Here is a 19,221-nt window from a genome sequence, read left to right as displayed (position 1 = left end):
CATTGTGGAGGTTCCTCAAAAAGTTAAAAATAGAGCTACCCTATGACCCAGCAATTGCACTCCTGGGTATTTACCCCAAAGACACAGATGTAGTGAAAAGAAGGGACATATGCACCCTAATGTTCATAGCAGCAATGTCTGCAATAGCCAAACTCTGGAAAGAGCTGAGATGCCCTTCAACAGATGAATGGATAATGAAGATGTGGTCCATATATACAATGGAATATTACTCAGCCATCAGAAAGGATGAATACCCAACTTTTACATCAACATGGATGGGACTGGAGGAGATTATGCTAAATGAAATAAGTCAAGCAGAGAAAGTCAATTATCATATGGTTTCACTTATTTGTGGAACATAAGGAATAGCATGGAGGATAGTGGAGAAGGAAGGGAAAAATGAAGGTGGGGGCGGGAATTGGAGGGAGAGATGAACCATGAGAGGCTATGGACTCTGAGAAACAAACAGGGTTTTAGAGGGGAGGGGGGAGGGGGGATTGGTTAGCCGGGTGATGGGTATTGAGGAGGGCATGTACTGCATGGAGCACTGGGTGTTATACGAAAACAATGGATCATGGATCACCACATCAAAAAGTAATGATGTATTGTATGGTGACTAACATAACATAATAAAATTTAAAAAAGAAAAAAATTATAAATAAAATTATTTTTAAAAATAAAAAAATAAGACATGGAAGTTTACCTTAATTTTTATTATTTTACTACCATGGCCTTCTGTATGTTGTGTCATTTGTTGCATTATGCTTATAATATAGATTCTGAGTTATAAATAATAAAATATGTGGTTTAAATTTATGCCTACCACCTATATTAGCACTTATTTTGTAATGAGTTGACCAAAAAAAAAAAAAAAAATGAGACTAGAAAGGTTGAAAGGTTGCCTTGGAACCTTGGTTCATCCATTGAATCTAACATCTAACTGAACATGTAAAATATTCCCGTGGTTACACTTTCCAAAAGAAAGTGAGCCACAGGAAAAACCATATGTTTTCAGTACTCTGTGAATATTGACCATTTTGGGTAAAAAGTGTCCACCTCTACTTATTCCAATAGGTGAAGCTCAGGTTATAGAGCTTCCAACAGAAATCCATTCTCCTGAAAGGAGAACATTCCAAATACAAACTGTGGGTATGGTGGAATATTCATGTATCATGCTATTCTGTATCAACTGCCAGTCAAGTGGAAATGTTAGCCAAGATTCTTTCTCCTTTCTACAGAGTTTGATGGGTGAGGAGAAAGGCCCTTATGTCAAAGGCAACAGGATTAAAAGTACAAATTGGGTGAATACGTAATAATCAAGATACTTCTTGAAGTGAAATAAAGCTTGTTGTAATTGTCCCAGTGGTAAGGACATAAACTGGGACTATCCAGGCAAAATCAGGAGCGGAGTAGAAAACCACCCTAAATATAGGCTACAGTGAAAGGCCAAATTCTTCCAGATACCTTCCCAAACTGTCAGAAATATATACCAGAGTAGCAAGCTGGCCCAGTTTCTTTTTCTAGTCTACAATCTTGATTATTTTCTATCCAAAATGATGCAAGCTTTAGGCAGGTTTGTCCTTACCTTGTTGGCCTACAGTGTACATCAAATTGTGTGTGACAAGGAGAGCCCACACTTTGTTTCTTTGTAGCATACTCTCTTAAACAGTAATATTGAGTGAAATCATTTTTTTTTCTACTTTCCTGGAAATAATCATTACTGCTATGAATTAAGTAGCTGGAGGGGGGAGGGGTACAAGTAGAGTAGTGCCATATGGGAACTTCTGTCTCAAACTGTAAATCTAATTATAATTTAGGTGTGGGCCATTTTTTCACCACACGGAAAGATTCACAACTTTTCCCAAATAGCCTTAAGAGTAACAGGCACTCCTTGCATTTTTTTATGTTCTGAGTGGAAAGGTTCTGGTTGAAGACTTGTCTTTCAGTATCAGATTTTTATCTGTAGAGACAAACTAGTATCACTTCAGACTTTTGAAGATAAACTGATATGATATGAATGTTACTGATAGGATTCAAATTAAATCAAACTGATACGATTTGAATGTTAATTATTGTTCCCTGGGGTACAGAAGCAACAGTTTTTTTTCCAATGGCTAGACAGTTGACTTAATTATGTAATATGAAATAATGAACAGTTTGCTTTGTGAATTTTATCAAACTATAATACCCATGGCCTAAAAATAAACAAACCAGTGGTAGTATTTCAATCTTACAAACTTCTAAATGACTCTATGTCTTTTTTCCAGGATGCTTGTCCCTCTTTAGCCTTTAAAAAAAGGCTTAAAGAAATCCTTTTGAAAGCTTTCCCTGGATCATCCCAGGAGAATGCAGTGGACTCTGCTCCCATAATCCTTTGCACATGGCTTTATCACAACAGACAGCATGCTCTGCTCTAATGTGTGGTTTTTTTTTTCATCTAATATAATGGACCACGAGTTCTTTGAAAGCTCTACTGCTAGGATGTAGAGCAATAATAGGCACTTAATAAACATTAATTGAATAAATGAATAAATGAAATGTGCATAGTAGATTCAATAAGGTTGGACTGCTGAAATCCTAAAGGATTTATTAGAGATAAGGAAAGAAAAACCAGGTTGAATTCAGATATTAATATTTAAAGCTTTCCTTTAAGAGTTCCTTTGAAGGATATTAGGCTTTTTAGGAGAACTGATCTTGAGATATAGTGACAGTTGTAGTTGCTTGGTGGATTCAGACAAATATGCAATTTGGATAATTTCATATTGAAAGCTTCTGAATTTTCTTATAACAATGCTCTGGATTATAGTATCCCCCCCTTTTTTTTTTTTTTGAAAAACTGTCCTCATTTAGGAAGTAAGAATACTATCACTTGCCCATTATGCATAATATATACTATAAAAGCAAATATGAAAAGTAGATACAATTTATGATCCTTAGAAGTAAAGATGAGATTGTAGATATTTTTGAAGTATATTTACCCAATTCTTACACACAACCTGGTTGGCTCTTTGGCATTTTGGACAACATAAATGCTTGTAGGCTGTAGAGGCTATTTATCTTATAGATGTATTAATTTAAGCCAGGGGTCAGCAAAAAATTTTTTCTGTAAAGGACCAGATAGCAAATATTCTAAGCTTTGCAAATCAGCTACTTAATTCTGTCTCAACTACTTTATTCTGCCACAGCAGTGCAAAAGCTAACATAGACAATATGAAAACAAATGGGTGTGGCTGCATTCCAATAAAATTTTATTTACAAAAAAGTGACTGCTGGGCAGGATTTGGTTCATGGGCAATAGCTTACAACTCCTGACTCAGGCCAAGGGAAAGAATAAATCAATGAAGGTTACAAGATTTTTAACTTATCAGAGAATGGCTTTGGTGTCAGGAAAACATCTCATTTTTAAGTATATCAACTCTCAGTACAAAGGACCTGATAATTCCCCATTCATTTTTAATTTAAAGCACTTCTATGCATAGGGTAATTTTACAGGATGCATTACCATGCAAAAGAAGTATGAGTATAAATTATTCCTTGTTTTTTTTTGTACTACCTAACAAACAATATTTAGTTCAAATTAATTTGCATTTTCAGTCTGAATCTTGGGACTAGAGCAACATGCTTTGCTGAGAGCACTTACTGTACACTTGTAATTGTCCACGAAAGGAATTTTTTCCACGTGAGTTTTCAGCTCTGCACTCATATAGGCCTGCATCATCCAGCTGCACGTTGGGTATTTCCAGCACTGCCTGAGATTTCCGCAGACGTGCCTTACTAGGAATATAACCATTAACCTTCATCCATGTGATTGTTGGAACTGGGCTACAATAAGGAGCAAAAATGCTGTTAATACACTTTCCAGTATTAGGAACATAGATTCTATTATCTGGCAATTTAAGCACTTAATAGGCTGAGTACAATAACGTGTAATCACAATTAAGGACCACGTGCTGGTTGATATACTTCACTTTCCATGTGTTTTGTTTGGGAAGTAGTTACACTCAAGGAAGATAGTTTCCTTTTCTTTCATATTTCAGTAAAGCAATTTAGTGACAATATTTTATATATTTTAATACATTATACTTTTAAAAAAACTTTTTAAGTTATTTGAATGGCAAAGTAATTTGATGAAATTACAAAAGTAATGAATGATTATTCGAAGACATTAAACAAAAGACTCATGAAATAAATGAACTAAGAACTCTTTTACCCCCACCTCCACAAATATCTTCTTTTTGCAATAACATATACAGTTTGCATGTAACCTCCCACTTTGTCTTTATGATGCATATATGTACACATATGATGAGTTATTTTTGTTTTGTTTAAAAAAATAAGTTGTGTACTTGATATTTTATAACTAAAAAATCAAATTCAAGATCAACTCCTGACTTATTCTAGTTAATAGCTGCCTATTATTCCATTATATAGATGTATCAGAATTTAATGAACCATCCCCTATAGTTAGGCATTAAGTGTAGTCCCAGTTTTTTTTTTTTGCCACTAAAAAACCATATTGCTATAAACAACCTTGCACATATATCATATACTATTGCTTTTATTTTCTGCAGCAGACATTCACAAAAGTGGAATTGATGGATAAAAGGGCACTCACATTTTTCATTTTAATAAGTACTGCCAGATTGTTTTTCAATAATATAGTAGCAGTTTCCATATCTATCAGTAATATATGAAGCTGTTTCCCCATATCCTTGCAACCATTTTATGTGATCAGTCTGTTTAATTTTTGTCAGTATCAAAAAGTAAAAAATGACATTTTGTTGCAACTTTAATATTTCTCTGAACTCAAAGAAGATGGAATTTTTTTTAAGACTTTTATTGGCTATTTGCATCTGCTTTTCTGTGAATTGTTTGCTTATATTATTTTCCTATTTTTTCTTTCATTTTTCTATTTGCCTATTTGTATTTTTAGTTCTTTGTGTATTGGAGCCACTAAGACTTTGTTTCTCAGAAAAATTCTCCCTCAGTGTATTGTTAGTTTATGATGGCATCTCTGATACACTTTTATGGACATTTTGGGGAGAAACAAACATATCTATAGTTTCCTTCACAACCTCTATATTTTTGTTTACTTAAAAAATTATCTGTACACCTAAGTTTATGTCCATATTGTCTGCATTGTTTCTGGCTGTATTTTGTGGGTTTTTTTGTTTGTTTGTTTGCTTTTTGTTTTTGTTTGAATAGTTTGATCTTTAATCCACCTGGATTATATTCATGTTTTTGGTGTTAGATAGGGAATATAACTAATTATTTCAGTACCATTAAAGTAAAACTCCTTTCTCTACAATATCTGGTATCTTGTCTTTGCCATATAATTGGTCTCACATACTTGAATTTGTTTCAGGCTTCTCAATTCTGTCCCACTGATTTATTTATTACTATCTATATTTAATGCACTTTATGGTTTAGACCTAGTCTACTTTTTCCATTAGATTTCTCACTACTTCCTTCCATATCTCCTGACCCAGAAACATATCTCTCTGTGTTTCCAATTATATCTGTTAAAATCCTACTAATCCGTTGAGACCTATCTTAAATGCCTCCTCCACAGCAAAGTCTTTCCTTATTTTTGTAGTCTGCAGGGATTTTTTTTTCTTTTAAATATAAATGCTTTGTGTATTTTTTATAACTCACAGCTCTTATAACATTCTACCATAGATTATAATTGCTAAGTCTACGATTTTTTACACTAATTTTTCTTATAGAAGGGATAGCAGTGTTCACTATTATAAACAATGCTATGATAAACACCTGTGCATTTTGAACACCATTTTGATTTATTTCTTAGGAATAAGGTATAGAATTGAAATTTCTGGATTAGAGTTGACAATTTTTCTTGTTTATTTAGGTAGGTACATATATCCAACATCCAAGAGGATTGAACCTTGCATTCTGGAATAATCCTTACATTGGCACAACATATCGTTCTTTTAATATGTATGAGAATTGATTTACGATTTTTTTTAAATTAGGATTTTTGCATCTATATTTAAAGGTGACATTATTTTCAATTTATTAGGTTTGTTGGCTTGTGTGTGTGCTTACTTCTTAGTGAGTTAGTGGTTGGTTTGTTTCGAAGTATTCCATCCCTAATTTCAATGTTTTAGCAGTAAGTTGCATAAATAATTGTTTAAAATTATTAAAAATTCCTTAATCATGAGTGGTTGTACATTGTAGTAGTAGTTAAGGGTGGGTTCCATAGCTAGACTTCCTGGGGATAAAAAAGTTCTGCAACTATATGTTATTTAACATCTTATTTCTTCAGTTCCCTCAAATGTAAAATATGGTGGAAATAATAGGACATATTTCAGAGAGTAGTTGTGAACATTAATTATTTAAAGTACTTGGCACAGAGCAAGCAGGCAAAAACAATTTGCAATAATATGATGAGGATGTTTGTATCCCCTTTATAATTTCAGTAGTATATGTTTTCTCCCCAACCCGCAGCACCCCTGCCCCCCAGCTTTTTAAGCTTTGCATGTTGGTTAAGAGCATGGAATTTGGGGAATGCAATTTAGGTTAAAAATACAATTGGAACACAAAGATGTTATGTGATCTTAGGAAAGTTATCTAAGTTAATGCATCTAATTTCTCCATCTGTAAAATGGACATATTTATTTGCTCCTTCAGAATGCAAATATCTTGAGGACAGCAACATTATTTCTCTTGTTTATCAGTATGTTCACAGTGTCTCATAGATTGCTAGGCACATAGTACTTAATAGATGTTTATGAAATAATGATTCTCATAATATTATTCTGAGCATTAAGTGAGCTATATTCTTGTAAACCACTTAGCAAAATATGTTGCAAATAGTGAGTACCCAATAAATGTTAGATACAATGATTTTTAAATGATTAGCTTTGTTAGATTTTATCTATTTTATTGGTCTTTAAAATAAGAATTTTGAATTTTCAGCTTTTCTTTTCTTTGTTTGTTTGTTTGAGTTCAGGAGTTTCCATTCTTTATTTACTTATTCCTCTTTCTTGATCAGCACATTTATATTGTACTTCTAATGTTTTGAGCTGAATGATCAATATAGTTATTACTTATGGTTAATAATAAAACATATAAGACTGTCTTGTCCTCTGATACCAGACATAGCCACATGCCATATGTTTTGATTTGTAGAGAGAGTGAGGTGTACCATTTCTGCTTTTTGGAGTTTGTTGAATCAATCTTTGTAGCTAAATACAGGATGAATTATTGTGATAGTTACATGTCTATAAAAAGGTATATTTTATTTATGATAAAAATTTAAAAATTAGCTTTGATGTATTTGTTGTTAATTGTGTAATTCAAATATTATTTTAGTGTTTTACAAAATTTTAAAGAAATTTAACTTTTGTCAAAATAAATCTTCAGTGGAATTTGTATTGATCAAAAAGAACATGAAATTAAAAAGGAGTAAAGAGGTAATATGTCCTAAAGTTCTTTTACTTTGGGGAGGACAGTTAAGATATTAACTCTAGATTTTAAGAATGCATGGTAAAATTAATAGTGTTATTATTTAAAAAGTATAATTTTCCAAACAAATGTAATATAGCAAAGAGTGGGAAGCTCAGCCCTTCCCCAAATCCATTTCTTTTTTCTCCTGGGCACATATTTGCTTTTTTTCTATGTAAATAGGCATGACCAGGATGCTGACCATGATTTCTGACCCTGAAATGTAGTGGAATAGTTCCCCCAAAAGTCTCTATTCTACCTTTTTCTTTTGCCTAGGTGGCTATCAATGCCCAGGACAATTTTGGAATTTAAAGGTTGAAGATAGCAGAGACTAGGTCTTTAAATAACTGTGTAGAGGAAAGTTTCAAGCTACTACCTCACCAGCGCCAATCAATAACTCTCTTTGGATTCTGTGTGAATGATACATAAATGTTTATCTTGCTAAGACCCTAATCTTTGAATGCTTCTTTTACCTACCAGCATTACTTTACTAACATAGAAATTGGCATAAAAATGGATAACTGTAATAACAAGACATAACATATTTGGAACAGTCAGGATGAAAAAGATAGGATCTGATATTGGGGAATGAGAAAATGAAGACCCTGTTATGTAGTGGCAAAACAATCTGGTAAAACTTTTATCTTTGATAACTTGGAGAGGTCATCCAAATGCTTACATAGGCTAATGACGGAGTTAGAAAATAGAATATTAAAAGTGTGTGTGGATTCATCAAAGTATTAGATAAAAGAGATGAGGTCAGGAAAATACTGGATGGACTGTCAGCAGAATTGAGAATAGGAAGACTGCAAAATGTGGGACCATGGTCAGTAAAGCAGATTAATTGCAAAAATGGCCTTCCTTCTCAATTACTCTCTATATGCATATCTTTTGCCATGTGATTTTGCAGATTTTATCATTATGAGATGGATTCTGTTAACCAATACTTTGAAGTTAGGTTGCCTTACGACTTGTTATTAGAATGCCTTATGACTGGCTATTAGAATGTAGCTTTACAAGGATTTGTGTGCTTTTGCTCTTTCTCTTGAGCCCTTGACTTTGCCATGAGAACCATTTAAGTTAACCTGCAGGAGAATGAGAGAACACAAAGAACAGGGACACATTGTCTAGGCAAAGGACATTCCAGGCTAACTAACTTCCAATGGACCCTAGAGCTGACGTATTTATGAGCTCGTTCAGCTGTTATCAGCTCAGTCTGAGCCAAATCAGTAGAACCACACAACCAATTTTGTTTTGTTATTAATAATAAATGGTTATTGATTTAAGCTGCTAAATTTTGGGGTGTTTTGTTATGCAGCATTGCTGTGGCAATACATAATTGATTAGAAATTAGATTAAAAAATCTCATTTTTTATAGATCCTAGACAGTAGGAATAAGAATAAAAAGATATAAGATACCAGGGGGCCATTAAAAATCAATCCCATGGTAAAGCTAAGGGTTTTGGTCTTCCCAACAAAGCCTGATGGTTTCAAGGTAGCTGCCAGTATATTGAGAAAAAAAGACATGGGGACTTAATTATTTCTAGGGAATAACTTTGAACGAAGTTACTAGTACATGGAATTGATTGGAAGCAAACAGATCAGAAGCCAATTAAATGTTGAGATAACGGCATTGCCAAAGAAACCAGGAGTCTGAATTTAAAGCACAACAAAACATTGAGTATTTGAGCCTTACAACAAATTTTAGGTTTCCAAATGTAGACCAACAGGAATTTGAACTACAAAATTTGGGTCTGCAAGGAGGGAATATTCAATACACATTTCAATTATGGCCATGGAATAAAACAAAAAGGAAAATGTCAGAGTAGAGCCAAGATACCCTGGAGGGTGAACAAGACAATTTCTTCCAAAGAGTGGTCAGTGTCTAATTAAGAACTCCCTCACATTCACTCCACACCCAAGGGAGAGGGACTTTAAAATGAATGATTTTGTAAGAGAATTTATATTTGTGATGAACCAGTGACTAGTTTGGGTCTGTCATTCTTCTCTTTTCTGAATGGAATATTTTCTGTGGATAATCAATTCTTGTTCAACCATATGTAAGGACACAGAATTTATCTTTTAAGTATATATGTTACAGAATCAGGATAATCCATATCTGGACCTGATGGAGATGTGGAAATCTTGGACTTAAGTAGATGCAGAGACCAGATGGGATTCGGTTTATCTCCCTTGGGGAAAGGGTGAGTGCATTCAATGTGTGAGAAGAATTCAAATGTTCTTCAGAAGAATGGACTAGCTAAGTGTTCAAAACACACATTTCCCTTTCTTCCTGGGCATGTAATTAGACCTTATTTTCTAGCAACCTTTAATCAGGGGCATGTGATTGAGTTCTGGCCAATAGAATAAGGAAAGAATGATGTATCAAACATCATTCAGGTACCAAACCCTCTACATGATCCTTCAGTTTCACTTTTTTTCCCAATCAGTGGTAGCTTTTGTAGAAAGATATATAGGAAAATGTTTTTATGTACTTGTAGGAAAGGAGTGATTTTTCTAACAATATTTAAAACATTGCTATCTACAAAAATATTGATGCATTTGACTGCATTAATATTAACAATTTATTTTCATTAAAGGACACAACCTGGGAGAACCCATTTGCCACAGAAATAACTCACAAATACGAATAGATTAAATAAAGAACTCTGACAAATCTATAAGAAAAAAAAACTTGTAAAAATAAGCAAAAGATAAAAGAGGAAACATAAATGATCAAGAAACATGAAAATGCATTCAATCTTGTTAATGATTAGAAAAATGCAAATTTAGACCATAATGAAATTCCATTTCATACCTAACAGATTAGCAAAATCTATATATCTATATTTATACCCACATGTAAGAGCCTTAAGGGTTATCTTGCTTCAGGAGAACACATTCCTTACTTGCTGACCTAAGTCCCTGGATCAGTAGCAGACAGGGTACTGGCCTTAAGGAATGAAGGTCCAAAACTTTCCCAGGCCACAGAGACCAGCAAGTCTGTCTGAAGGTGCCTCAGCTTTCTGGTTAGCCTAGCAATAGTTTTTAGCAAACTGTTTTTTTTTTCAGGTCACACAAATGATTTTAATAACCTCCTTTTGTGTATCTGTAGACCTTACCTCCCTTACAGAAAGAAGAGAGAAGTCCTGCACATCATGAAATAAGAACCAGACCCCCCACCCCCACACAACCCCCAAACACTGAGATAATATTTGTTATCTGGCAGCATCAAGTTTGTACATAATCAAGAAATGTTGCAGACCATGGCACTCCGTTTACTGACTGACAACCTTAGCCCCCTTTATAAACCCCTGGACCAAGCAGAAACCTTGGAGTTGGCTTTTGGACAAGTATCCACCTTCTCCTCAGGTGGCTGGCCTCCTGAATAAAGTTCAAATTCCTTTCTAGTCAAAACTTGTCCCTTGAGTATTGTCTTTTCCAGTGACAAGTAGCTGAACTTGGGGTTTCATAACACACGCACACACACACACACACACACGTATGATTTAAAGCAGAATTCTTGCAGATAGCATATAATAGGATCTTGCTTTTTCATCCAGTCTGACACTGTCTGACTTTAGTGTGTTTTAGTGAATTTACATTTCATATAATTATCTGCAATTGGGTTTAAGTCTAGCATTGAGTTTTCTGTCTATCCCATAAATCATTTGTTTCTTTTTTGCCTTCTTTTCTTGCCTTATTTTTTTATTAATTATTTTTTTTAGTATTTCATTAAAGTCCTCTATTGGTTTATTAAGTATATCTGTTTTTTTTTAAATGTGTGCATGGTTGTTCTAAAGTTTGCAATATTTACCTGAGAACATTATGCTAACATGTCTCCCTTCCCATCCTTTGTGCTATACTTATCATACATATTATTTCTACATACTTTATAAACCCTCCAATACATTGTTATTATTTTTACTTTAGAGAAAAAAAGTGGAAATTAGAAATTTGAGAAACTAAAAAGAGTAAATATATTTTATATTTACACACACAAACACACATGCATATATATAAGCATTTCTTGCTCTTCATTCTTTTGTGAGAATTGGAATTTCCAAATAGTATTAGCTTTCCATTAGCCTAGAGAACTTTCCTTAACATTCTTATAGTACTACTACAACAAATTATTCAAGGTCTTGTTTTTGTTTGATAATGTCATTATTTTGCTTTCAGTTTGAAGAGTATTTTCACTGGATAAATGACTCTAAGTAAACTATTTTTTAAAGATTTTTTATCACTGTTTTTAGTAATTAATTATGGTGTGCTTTGATGTATTTTTCTTTGTGTTTATGTTACTTGTGTTTCATTGCACTTTGGGGATCTGTGAAGTTGTATTTTTCAATAATGTGATTTTTTGGTCACAATCTTTGATTTTTTTTTTTTTTTGGCCTACCCTTATCTTCTGGGACTAAATTTTTATGTACGTTAGATAACTTAATTATTGTTTCACAGATCTCTTAGCACAATTCAGGTTTTTGTTCTCTATATACTATATTTTGTATAGTTTATTTTTCTTCTACCTTCAAGTTCATTCATCTTTCCTTCTACAGTGTTTAATCTGCTATTAAACCTATCAGGTAAATTTTTCATATGAGAATAATCATTCTTTGATATTTCTTTCTTTTTTTTTTTAAAGATTTTATTTATTTACTTGACAGAGAGAGACACAGCGAGAGAGGGAACACAAGCAGGGGGAGTGGGGGAGGGAGAAGCAGGCTTCCTGCTGAGCAGGGAGCCCGATGCCGGGCTTGATCCCAGGACCTGGGACCATGACCTGAGCTGAAGGCAGACGCTTAACGACTGAGCCACCCAGGCGCCCTGATATTTCTTTCTTATATCTAGATTTCTATATTTTCTCAGTAAAATACAAAATTACTAAACACTTATTTTACATGGTATCTTTTTCTTCTTTCTCTAATCTTTATATCACTTCTACCTTGGTTTGTGTTTGGGGCTTAGTAAATAGAATTATTGCTAACCTTTAATTATTTACCTAAGAATACACTACCTCAAATAGTCACAAAGTCAAAGTTGTTATTCTACATTTTCCTAAATTTTTCATGTCTTAATTTTGAGTGGTATTCCATTGACTTTCTGACTCCTGCTTGAACCATTTTAAGCTACTTTATTTACTTAACTTTAATAAAATCTCAATTCTTATGCATCCACTCATTTAATCTACCAAAGAAAGAAACCCAATATGAATAGAAACAAGAGTCTGTGGGATGGGGATGAGTACATCCAAGATATGAGATTGCAAAGGGCATGAGAAAACACTTCTGGTACTAGGGAGAAAAAACTGTGTTTGATGACATAAGAAAAAAAGAGATCTAACAAGGAAAAAATCAAGAGAACTTCACTATATGTCAGACCTGTATTAGAAGTAAAGATAAATAAAATGAATGACCTAATGCCTTTAGAAATCCATAACTTAATTGAAAAGGCAAAAGAATCAACTCAATGATTCAAATACAGGAGACAGTGCTAAGAGAACACAGTCAAGAAGACTATTTATATTAGACTAGGAGGTGTGGGAATGCAGCCCAAAGAGATGACACAGGAGGTGAGCCTTGAAGGATGAGGAAAATTAATCTAGGCAGAAAAAGTATATTCTCGGCAGTAAAATCCAAGTTCATCCATGTACATGAACACAGAAAACTGTCAGATAGCATGGCAAATTGGTGGAACTTCACATAACTTGATATGCTACATTGCATGATGTATGCAGGAAAACACTTGCAAGTTTATGGAAAGTGCACGTTTCCCCATCAAAAATAAAGATTTCTTCAAATTATGAAAGTTTTAATGCTATTTACTTCCATTTTTGTCTTTCTCATATCCTCAAGATTAGTATCTTAAAATGTTTGCCTCTAAGCTGTTAGAAGCTTTGGAATGTGAAAATTTGGAAAGTATTGATGGAGTGGTTGAAAGCTTATTTGGAAAGATTTCTGTATGCAATAATACGCATATGCTATTATTAAATGAAATAGTGATCATGAGCCTACTGGCAGTGCTCACTTTTTACAGGCATTTTGGATACCCCATGGTCATTTACTTTGTCCATGACGACTTAGGGGAAATCAAATATTTTTGTTGCTTTCAAATGACTTATTTGTAATCAAGAATAATTCATTCATTTTTTGTAGGCATGTGGGATTTTAAAAATTATGCATACAATAAGAATTTAATGTTTCATGTTATTATTCAAAACAAATTTCTCTTCAATAATAACATGGATGTGGACTTATTGCTTAAGAAGAAGACTGATTTCAGCTATACTGAAAGGATTCGTAGAAATATCAGCTTTGATGGTAAGCCAGAGCACAGTTAGGTTTTTCCCTATTTTAGTCTGTTGAAATTATATCTGTTCAAGTCTACATTTGATTTTCATGTAGAATAAGCAATGCAACTTAAAGAAGATAAAGGAACTTTCTTCTAGCTAATGTTATACTGAGGATGGCATTATTCATTTGGCTCAAAAATATCTGTTAATAACAGTAAAAGATGTTGTGAAGCTGCATTGAAATTCTGACACAAGCTTTTTGTTATGTGCTATTGAAGTGACAGGATAAAAAGTGCCTCTAAGTGTAGTTCTAGAAAGTAAGGAAAGTGTTGGATGAACTTTGGCCATTGTTGCAGTCATTAAAGGTATTTTTAAAAGATCATTTTTATACATATGATAAGGTAATGTGTAGAATCTGTCAAGGCAGAAGGAATACTTAGCTGTAAAGATTTAATGATTTCAAAAGAAAGTACTCCCCATCTGCAAATCACCATTTATAGACAAATTGTAGGTCTGTCTAATGGAGCTTCCTATTTTCCTTGCATAAGTCACAAGTGAGACATGAATTTTACATCTGATGTGAAAATATATACAGTTATGGCTCCTTTGTGACTTGCACAAAAAAAGAAGGAAACATTGTATATCTTTGATAGAAACTGAAAGAACTAAGTTTTATAACTTTTCTCTAAGAAAGCACATAAAAAGCCATCATAAAAAAAGCTATTGAGCCAAAGTTATTTTTTTTCTTTTATGATCTCTTATCCAGGAAAAAAAAAAAAAGAAGAAGAAGAAGAAATCAATCACTATTGTGGGTGATTACTGCTAGCTACATAATATGCAAAATATTTGAAAGCAAAAGTTTTCTTTGTAAAAGTTTGGAAACTTTCAGGGGCAGTGAATATGATGCCTGGATCTTTTTTGAGATCCCTTGTCTCAGCCACCAAATAATCAGACTAATTTGCATGCTTTTGGAGAAGAAATTAACTGCATTCCTCCACATATAAGCTCTAGATCCCTCTGCATTCTGATTCTTGACCAAAGTCAGTATTCTTTTTTTTTTTTTTTTAAAGATTTTATTTATTTATTTGAGAGAGAGAATGAGAGAGAGAGAGCATGAGAGGGGTGAGGGTCAGAGGGAGAAGCAGACTCCCTGCTGAGCAGGGAGCCCGATGCGGGACTCGATCCTGGGACTCCAGGATCATGACCTGAGCCAAAGGCAGTCGCTTAACCAACTGAGCCACCCAGGTGCCCCCAAAGTCAGGATTCTTGACCAACGTCAGGGTTCTTGACTCATAGCCTTCCCATGGTATTATTTCTGCTTAAGACCTAAGAGTCACAGCTCAGAGTATGTCGTCCCATCATTTTTAATTATCTTAGGCAAAGGATCAAATTTAGGTAAAAAATCTTGGTAGTCTTTTTGAGATCACGGGCTGGTATGACCTTTATGTTTTTACCATTGTTTTATAAAATTTACTTATTTTCCTTCATAAAAATAATAATGTTACAGTGAAAACAGTCAATTCTGAGGTCAGGTTATGTCCCAAATATAGGCAATTGGACGCCTTCCTTTCCACATGCAGTTCCATCCAGGTGCTTCTTATCCTTCAAATCAGAGACTCTTGAATCCAGCCATCCAAGGAGGACTCAGAAGAATCACATGCTAGGTTATCTTTGCAAGAAACATTAGGTTCCTTGATTAGGTTTGCAGATGGCTGAAAGAAGTTTTTGGGATTATGTTATGTTTATTAATTCATTCATTAAACAATTATACATGATATACCTACTATGTGCTAAGCTCTGCAATATTTTTTAAGGTTATAATGGTGAACATGATAGATATGGGACTTTCATGCAAATAGTTAGGTAATGACTTAAAGACATAATTTAGAGGAAGTACAGAGTTAGGAACACCCAATTGAGTCTGGTGGAAGGTGGAAAACACTTCTTTAAGCAAGTAAACTAAATTCATACTTGAAGAATGAGGAGGAGTTATCCAGGCAGAGAGAAAAATCTTCAAGGAAGAGTTAATAGCATTGGGAATAAGAAAAGTATTTAAAGAACTGGTGTTTGTTTGGCAGTGGCTAGTGAGAAGACTGAAGTGGCTGGCATGGGAGAGTATGAAGTGCTTTAAAAATAGTTTTAAAGGTTTTGGACTTTTCCTAGTGGTACTGAAAATCATTGAAATGTTTTAAGCAGTGGTGTAATGTTCATATTTGAGTTTAGGATAGGGTTCCATAAACTTTTTTTTAAAGAGAGAGACTAAGCGTTTTAGGCTTGCAGGCCAGATGTAAATAGCAATTCAACTCTGCCATTGTAGTGTGAAAGAAGACATAGGTAATACATAAGTGAATGGGTATGACTGTGCTCTAATAAAATTTTGTTTATAAATAAAGGTGATGAGTCTGTGGTCCATAGTTTGCCAGTCCCTGGTTTAAGATATTCTGTATACAGCAATAAGAATGCACTGAAAATTAGCACTATTAGTAGGGAGAAACATTAGGAGGCAGATAAATCTATATGAAAGATGACTCTGGTTTAGACAAAGGTAATGGGGTGGAAATAAGAAGTAAATATTTAAGATATTTAAGAGGTAAGGGCATCTGGGTGGCTCAGTCAGTTAGGCATCTGATTCTTGGTTTTGGCTCAGGTCCTGATCTCAAGGTCCTGGGATCAAGCCCCATGAAAGGCTCTGCCCTCAGCAGGGAGTCTGCTTCTCTCCTTCTCTCTCTCTCTCCCTCTCCCTCTGCCCCACCCCATACTTTTGTACTCTTTTTCTCTCACATAAATAAACCTTTTTTAAAAAAAGATATTTAAGAGGTAGAGAAAACTAACAGAACTTGATCCTAGGTGGAGTATAAATGAGAAAAAAAAAGGTGGCCACATCAGTTTCTGGGCTTCTAGCTTGACTGTGTGAAAACAGGAGAGCATATGAACTGGGCTCTTACCATATGCCAGATACTGTTCTAAACACTTTGTGTATACTACCTCATTGAAGTTATTTATTCATTCCTCCCTCCCTCCCTTCCCTCCTTCATATTGTGGTAAGAATCTTTAACAGGAGATCTACTCTCTTAACACATTTTTAAGTGTCCAAAACAATACTGTTAACTATCAGCACAATGACATACAGCAAATCTCTAAAACTTAACCATCTTACATAACTGAAACTTTATACACATTCTATAATAACTTGCCATTTTCCTTTCTCCCCGGCTCCTGACAACCGCCATTCTATTCTCTGCTTCTTTGTGTTTATTTTCTATGCCTCATGTAAGTAGTATCATGCAGTATTTGTCTTTTCTGATGCTTTTTCACTTAGCATAGTATTCTCAAATTTAATCCATATGGCAAGATACCTTTTTTTAAGGCCAAGTAATATTCTATTGTATGCATATACCTCCTTTTCCTTATCCATTCATTTATTAATGTGCATTTAACAGTAGATGAACTGTTTTACACTCCCACCCACAAAGTATAAGGGTTTCAATTTCTCCACATTTTCACCAACACAGGTTATCTTTTTTTTTTTTATAATAACCATTCTAACAAGGTAGCTGATATCTCATTGTGTTATTAAGTTGTGTTTTACCAAAGATAAATGACATTAAGGATCTATTCATGTTGATCTTCTCATGTTGGTCATTTGCATGTCTTCTTTGGAGAAATGTCTATTCAAATCCTTGCCCATTTTTATTTATTTTTATTTTTTTTAGATACACAAAAATGGAATTCATTATTTTTATCTATTTATTTATTTAAAAGATTTTTTTTATTTGAGAGAGAGCAAGCTAGAGAGAGAGAGAGAGAGCACAAGCAGGGGGAGGGGCAGAGAGAGAAGCAGACTCCCTGCTGAGCAGGGTGCCTGACCTGGGGCTCGATCCCAGGAACCTGGGAACATGACCCGAGCCAAAGGTAGATGCTTAACTGACTGAGCCACCCAGGAGCCCCTACTTATTTATTTATTTATTTAAATTCAATTAGTCAACATATAGTACATTATTAGTTTCAGATGTAGCGTTCAATGATTCATCAGCTGCGTATAACACCCAGGGTTCATCACATAATGTGCCATCCTTAATGCCCATCACCCAGCTACCCCATCCCCACACTCACCTCCCCTTACTCAACCCTCAGTTTGTTTCCCAAAGTCAAGTCTCTCATGGTGTGTCTCTCTGTCTGATTTCTTCCCATTCAGTTTTCTCTCCCTTCCCCTATGATCCTCTGCACTATTTCTTCTATTCCACATATGAGTGAAACAGTATAATTGTCTTTCTCTGACTGACTTATTTCACTTAAAATAATACCCTCCAGTTCCATCCATGTTGAGGTGAATTGTTGATATTTATCCTTTCTGATGGCTGAGTAATATCTCATTGTATGTATAAACCACATCTTCTTTACCCATTCATCTGTTGAAGGATATTTCAGCTCCTTCCACAGGGTGGCTATTGTTGATATTGCTGCTATGAACATTAGGGTGCAGGTGCCCCTTCATTTGACTACATCTGTATCTTTAGGGTATATACCCAGTAGTGCAATTGCTGGGTCATAGGGTAGCTCTATTTTTAACGTCTTGAGGAACCTGCATACTGATTTCTGGAGTGGCTATACCAGTTTGCATTCCCACCAAAAGCGTAGGAAGGTTCCCCTTTCTCCACATACTCACCAACATTTATTGTTTCTTGTCTTGTTAATTTTAGCCATTCTGACTGGTGTGAGGTGGTATCTCATTGTGGTTTTGATTTGTATTTTCCTGATGTCAAGTGACGTGGAACATTTTTTCATGTGTCTGTTGGCCATTTGTATGTCGTCTTTGGAGAAATGTCTGTTTATGTCTTCTGCCCATTTCTTGACTGGATTATTTGTTTTTTGGGTGTTAAATTTCATAAATTCTTCATAGATCTTGGATGCCAGCTCTTTATTTGATATGTCATTTGCAAATATCTTCTCCCATTCCATAGGTTGCCTTTTAGTTTTGTTAACTGTTTCCTTTGCTCTGAAGAAGCTTTTTATCTTGATGATGTCCCAATAGTTCATTTTTGCATTTGTTTCCCTTGCCTTTGGAGATGTGTCTAGCAAGAAGTTGCTGTGGCCAAGGTCGAAGAGATTGCTGCCTATGTTCTCTAGGATTTTGATGGATTCCTGTTTCACATTTAAGTCTTTCATTTGAGTTTATTTTTGTGTATGGTGTAAGAGAATGGTCCAGTTTCATTCTTCTACAGGTGACTGTCCTTTTTCCCCAGCACCATTTATTGATGAGACTGTCTTTTCCCTATTGGATATTCTTTCCTGCTTTGTCAAAGATTAGTTAACGATAGAATTGAGGGTCTATTTCTGGGCTCTCTATTTTGTTCCATTGATCTGCATTTCTGTTTCTGTGCCAGTACCATGCCATCTTGATGATCACAGCTTTGTAATAGAGCTTTAAGTCAGGTGGTGTGATGCTCCCAGCTTTGGTTTTC

General features: G+C 34.5%; 1 protein-coding gene across 7 annotated transcripts in view; it reads right to left on the bottom strand.

Annotated features, from left to right (window-relative positions):
• The window catches only part of CNTN5 (contactin 5), a 1,075,732-nt gene that overhangs the window by 235,490 nt on the left and 821,021 nt on the right, over positions 1-19,221 (bottom strand). For all 7 annotated transcript variants that reach the window (XM_081799059.1, XM_081799056.1, XM_081799055.1 and 4 more), the window contains one exon: positions 3,641-3,822. In XM_081799059.1, the coding sequence (XP_081655185.1) occupies positions 3,641-3,822 (182 nt within the window). The remainder of the gene's footprint in view (positions 1-3,640; positions 3,823-19,221) is intronic.

The sequence above is a fragment of the Leptonychotes weddellii genome, chromosome 11 (assembly GCF_054177405.1).
Source record: "Leptonychotes weddellii isolate Sample4059 chromosome 11, ASM5417740v2, whole genome shotgun sequence".
NCBI classification, from domain to species: domain Eukaryota; kingdom Metazoa; phylum Chordata; class Mammalia; order Carnivora; family Phocidae; genus Leptonychotes; species Leptonychotes weddellii.
The sequence above is the reverse complement of the archived record's forward strand: the minus strand, read 5'-3'. Positions and strand labels throughout refer to the sequence as shown.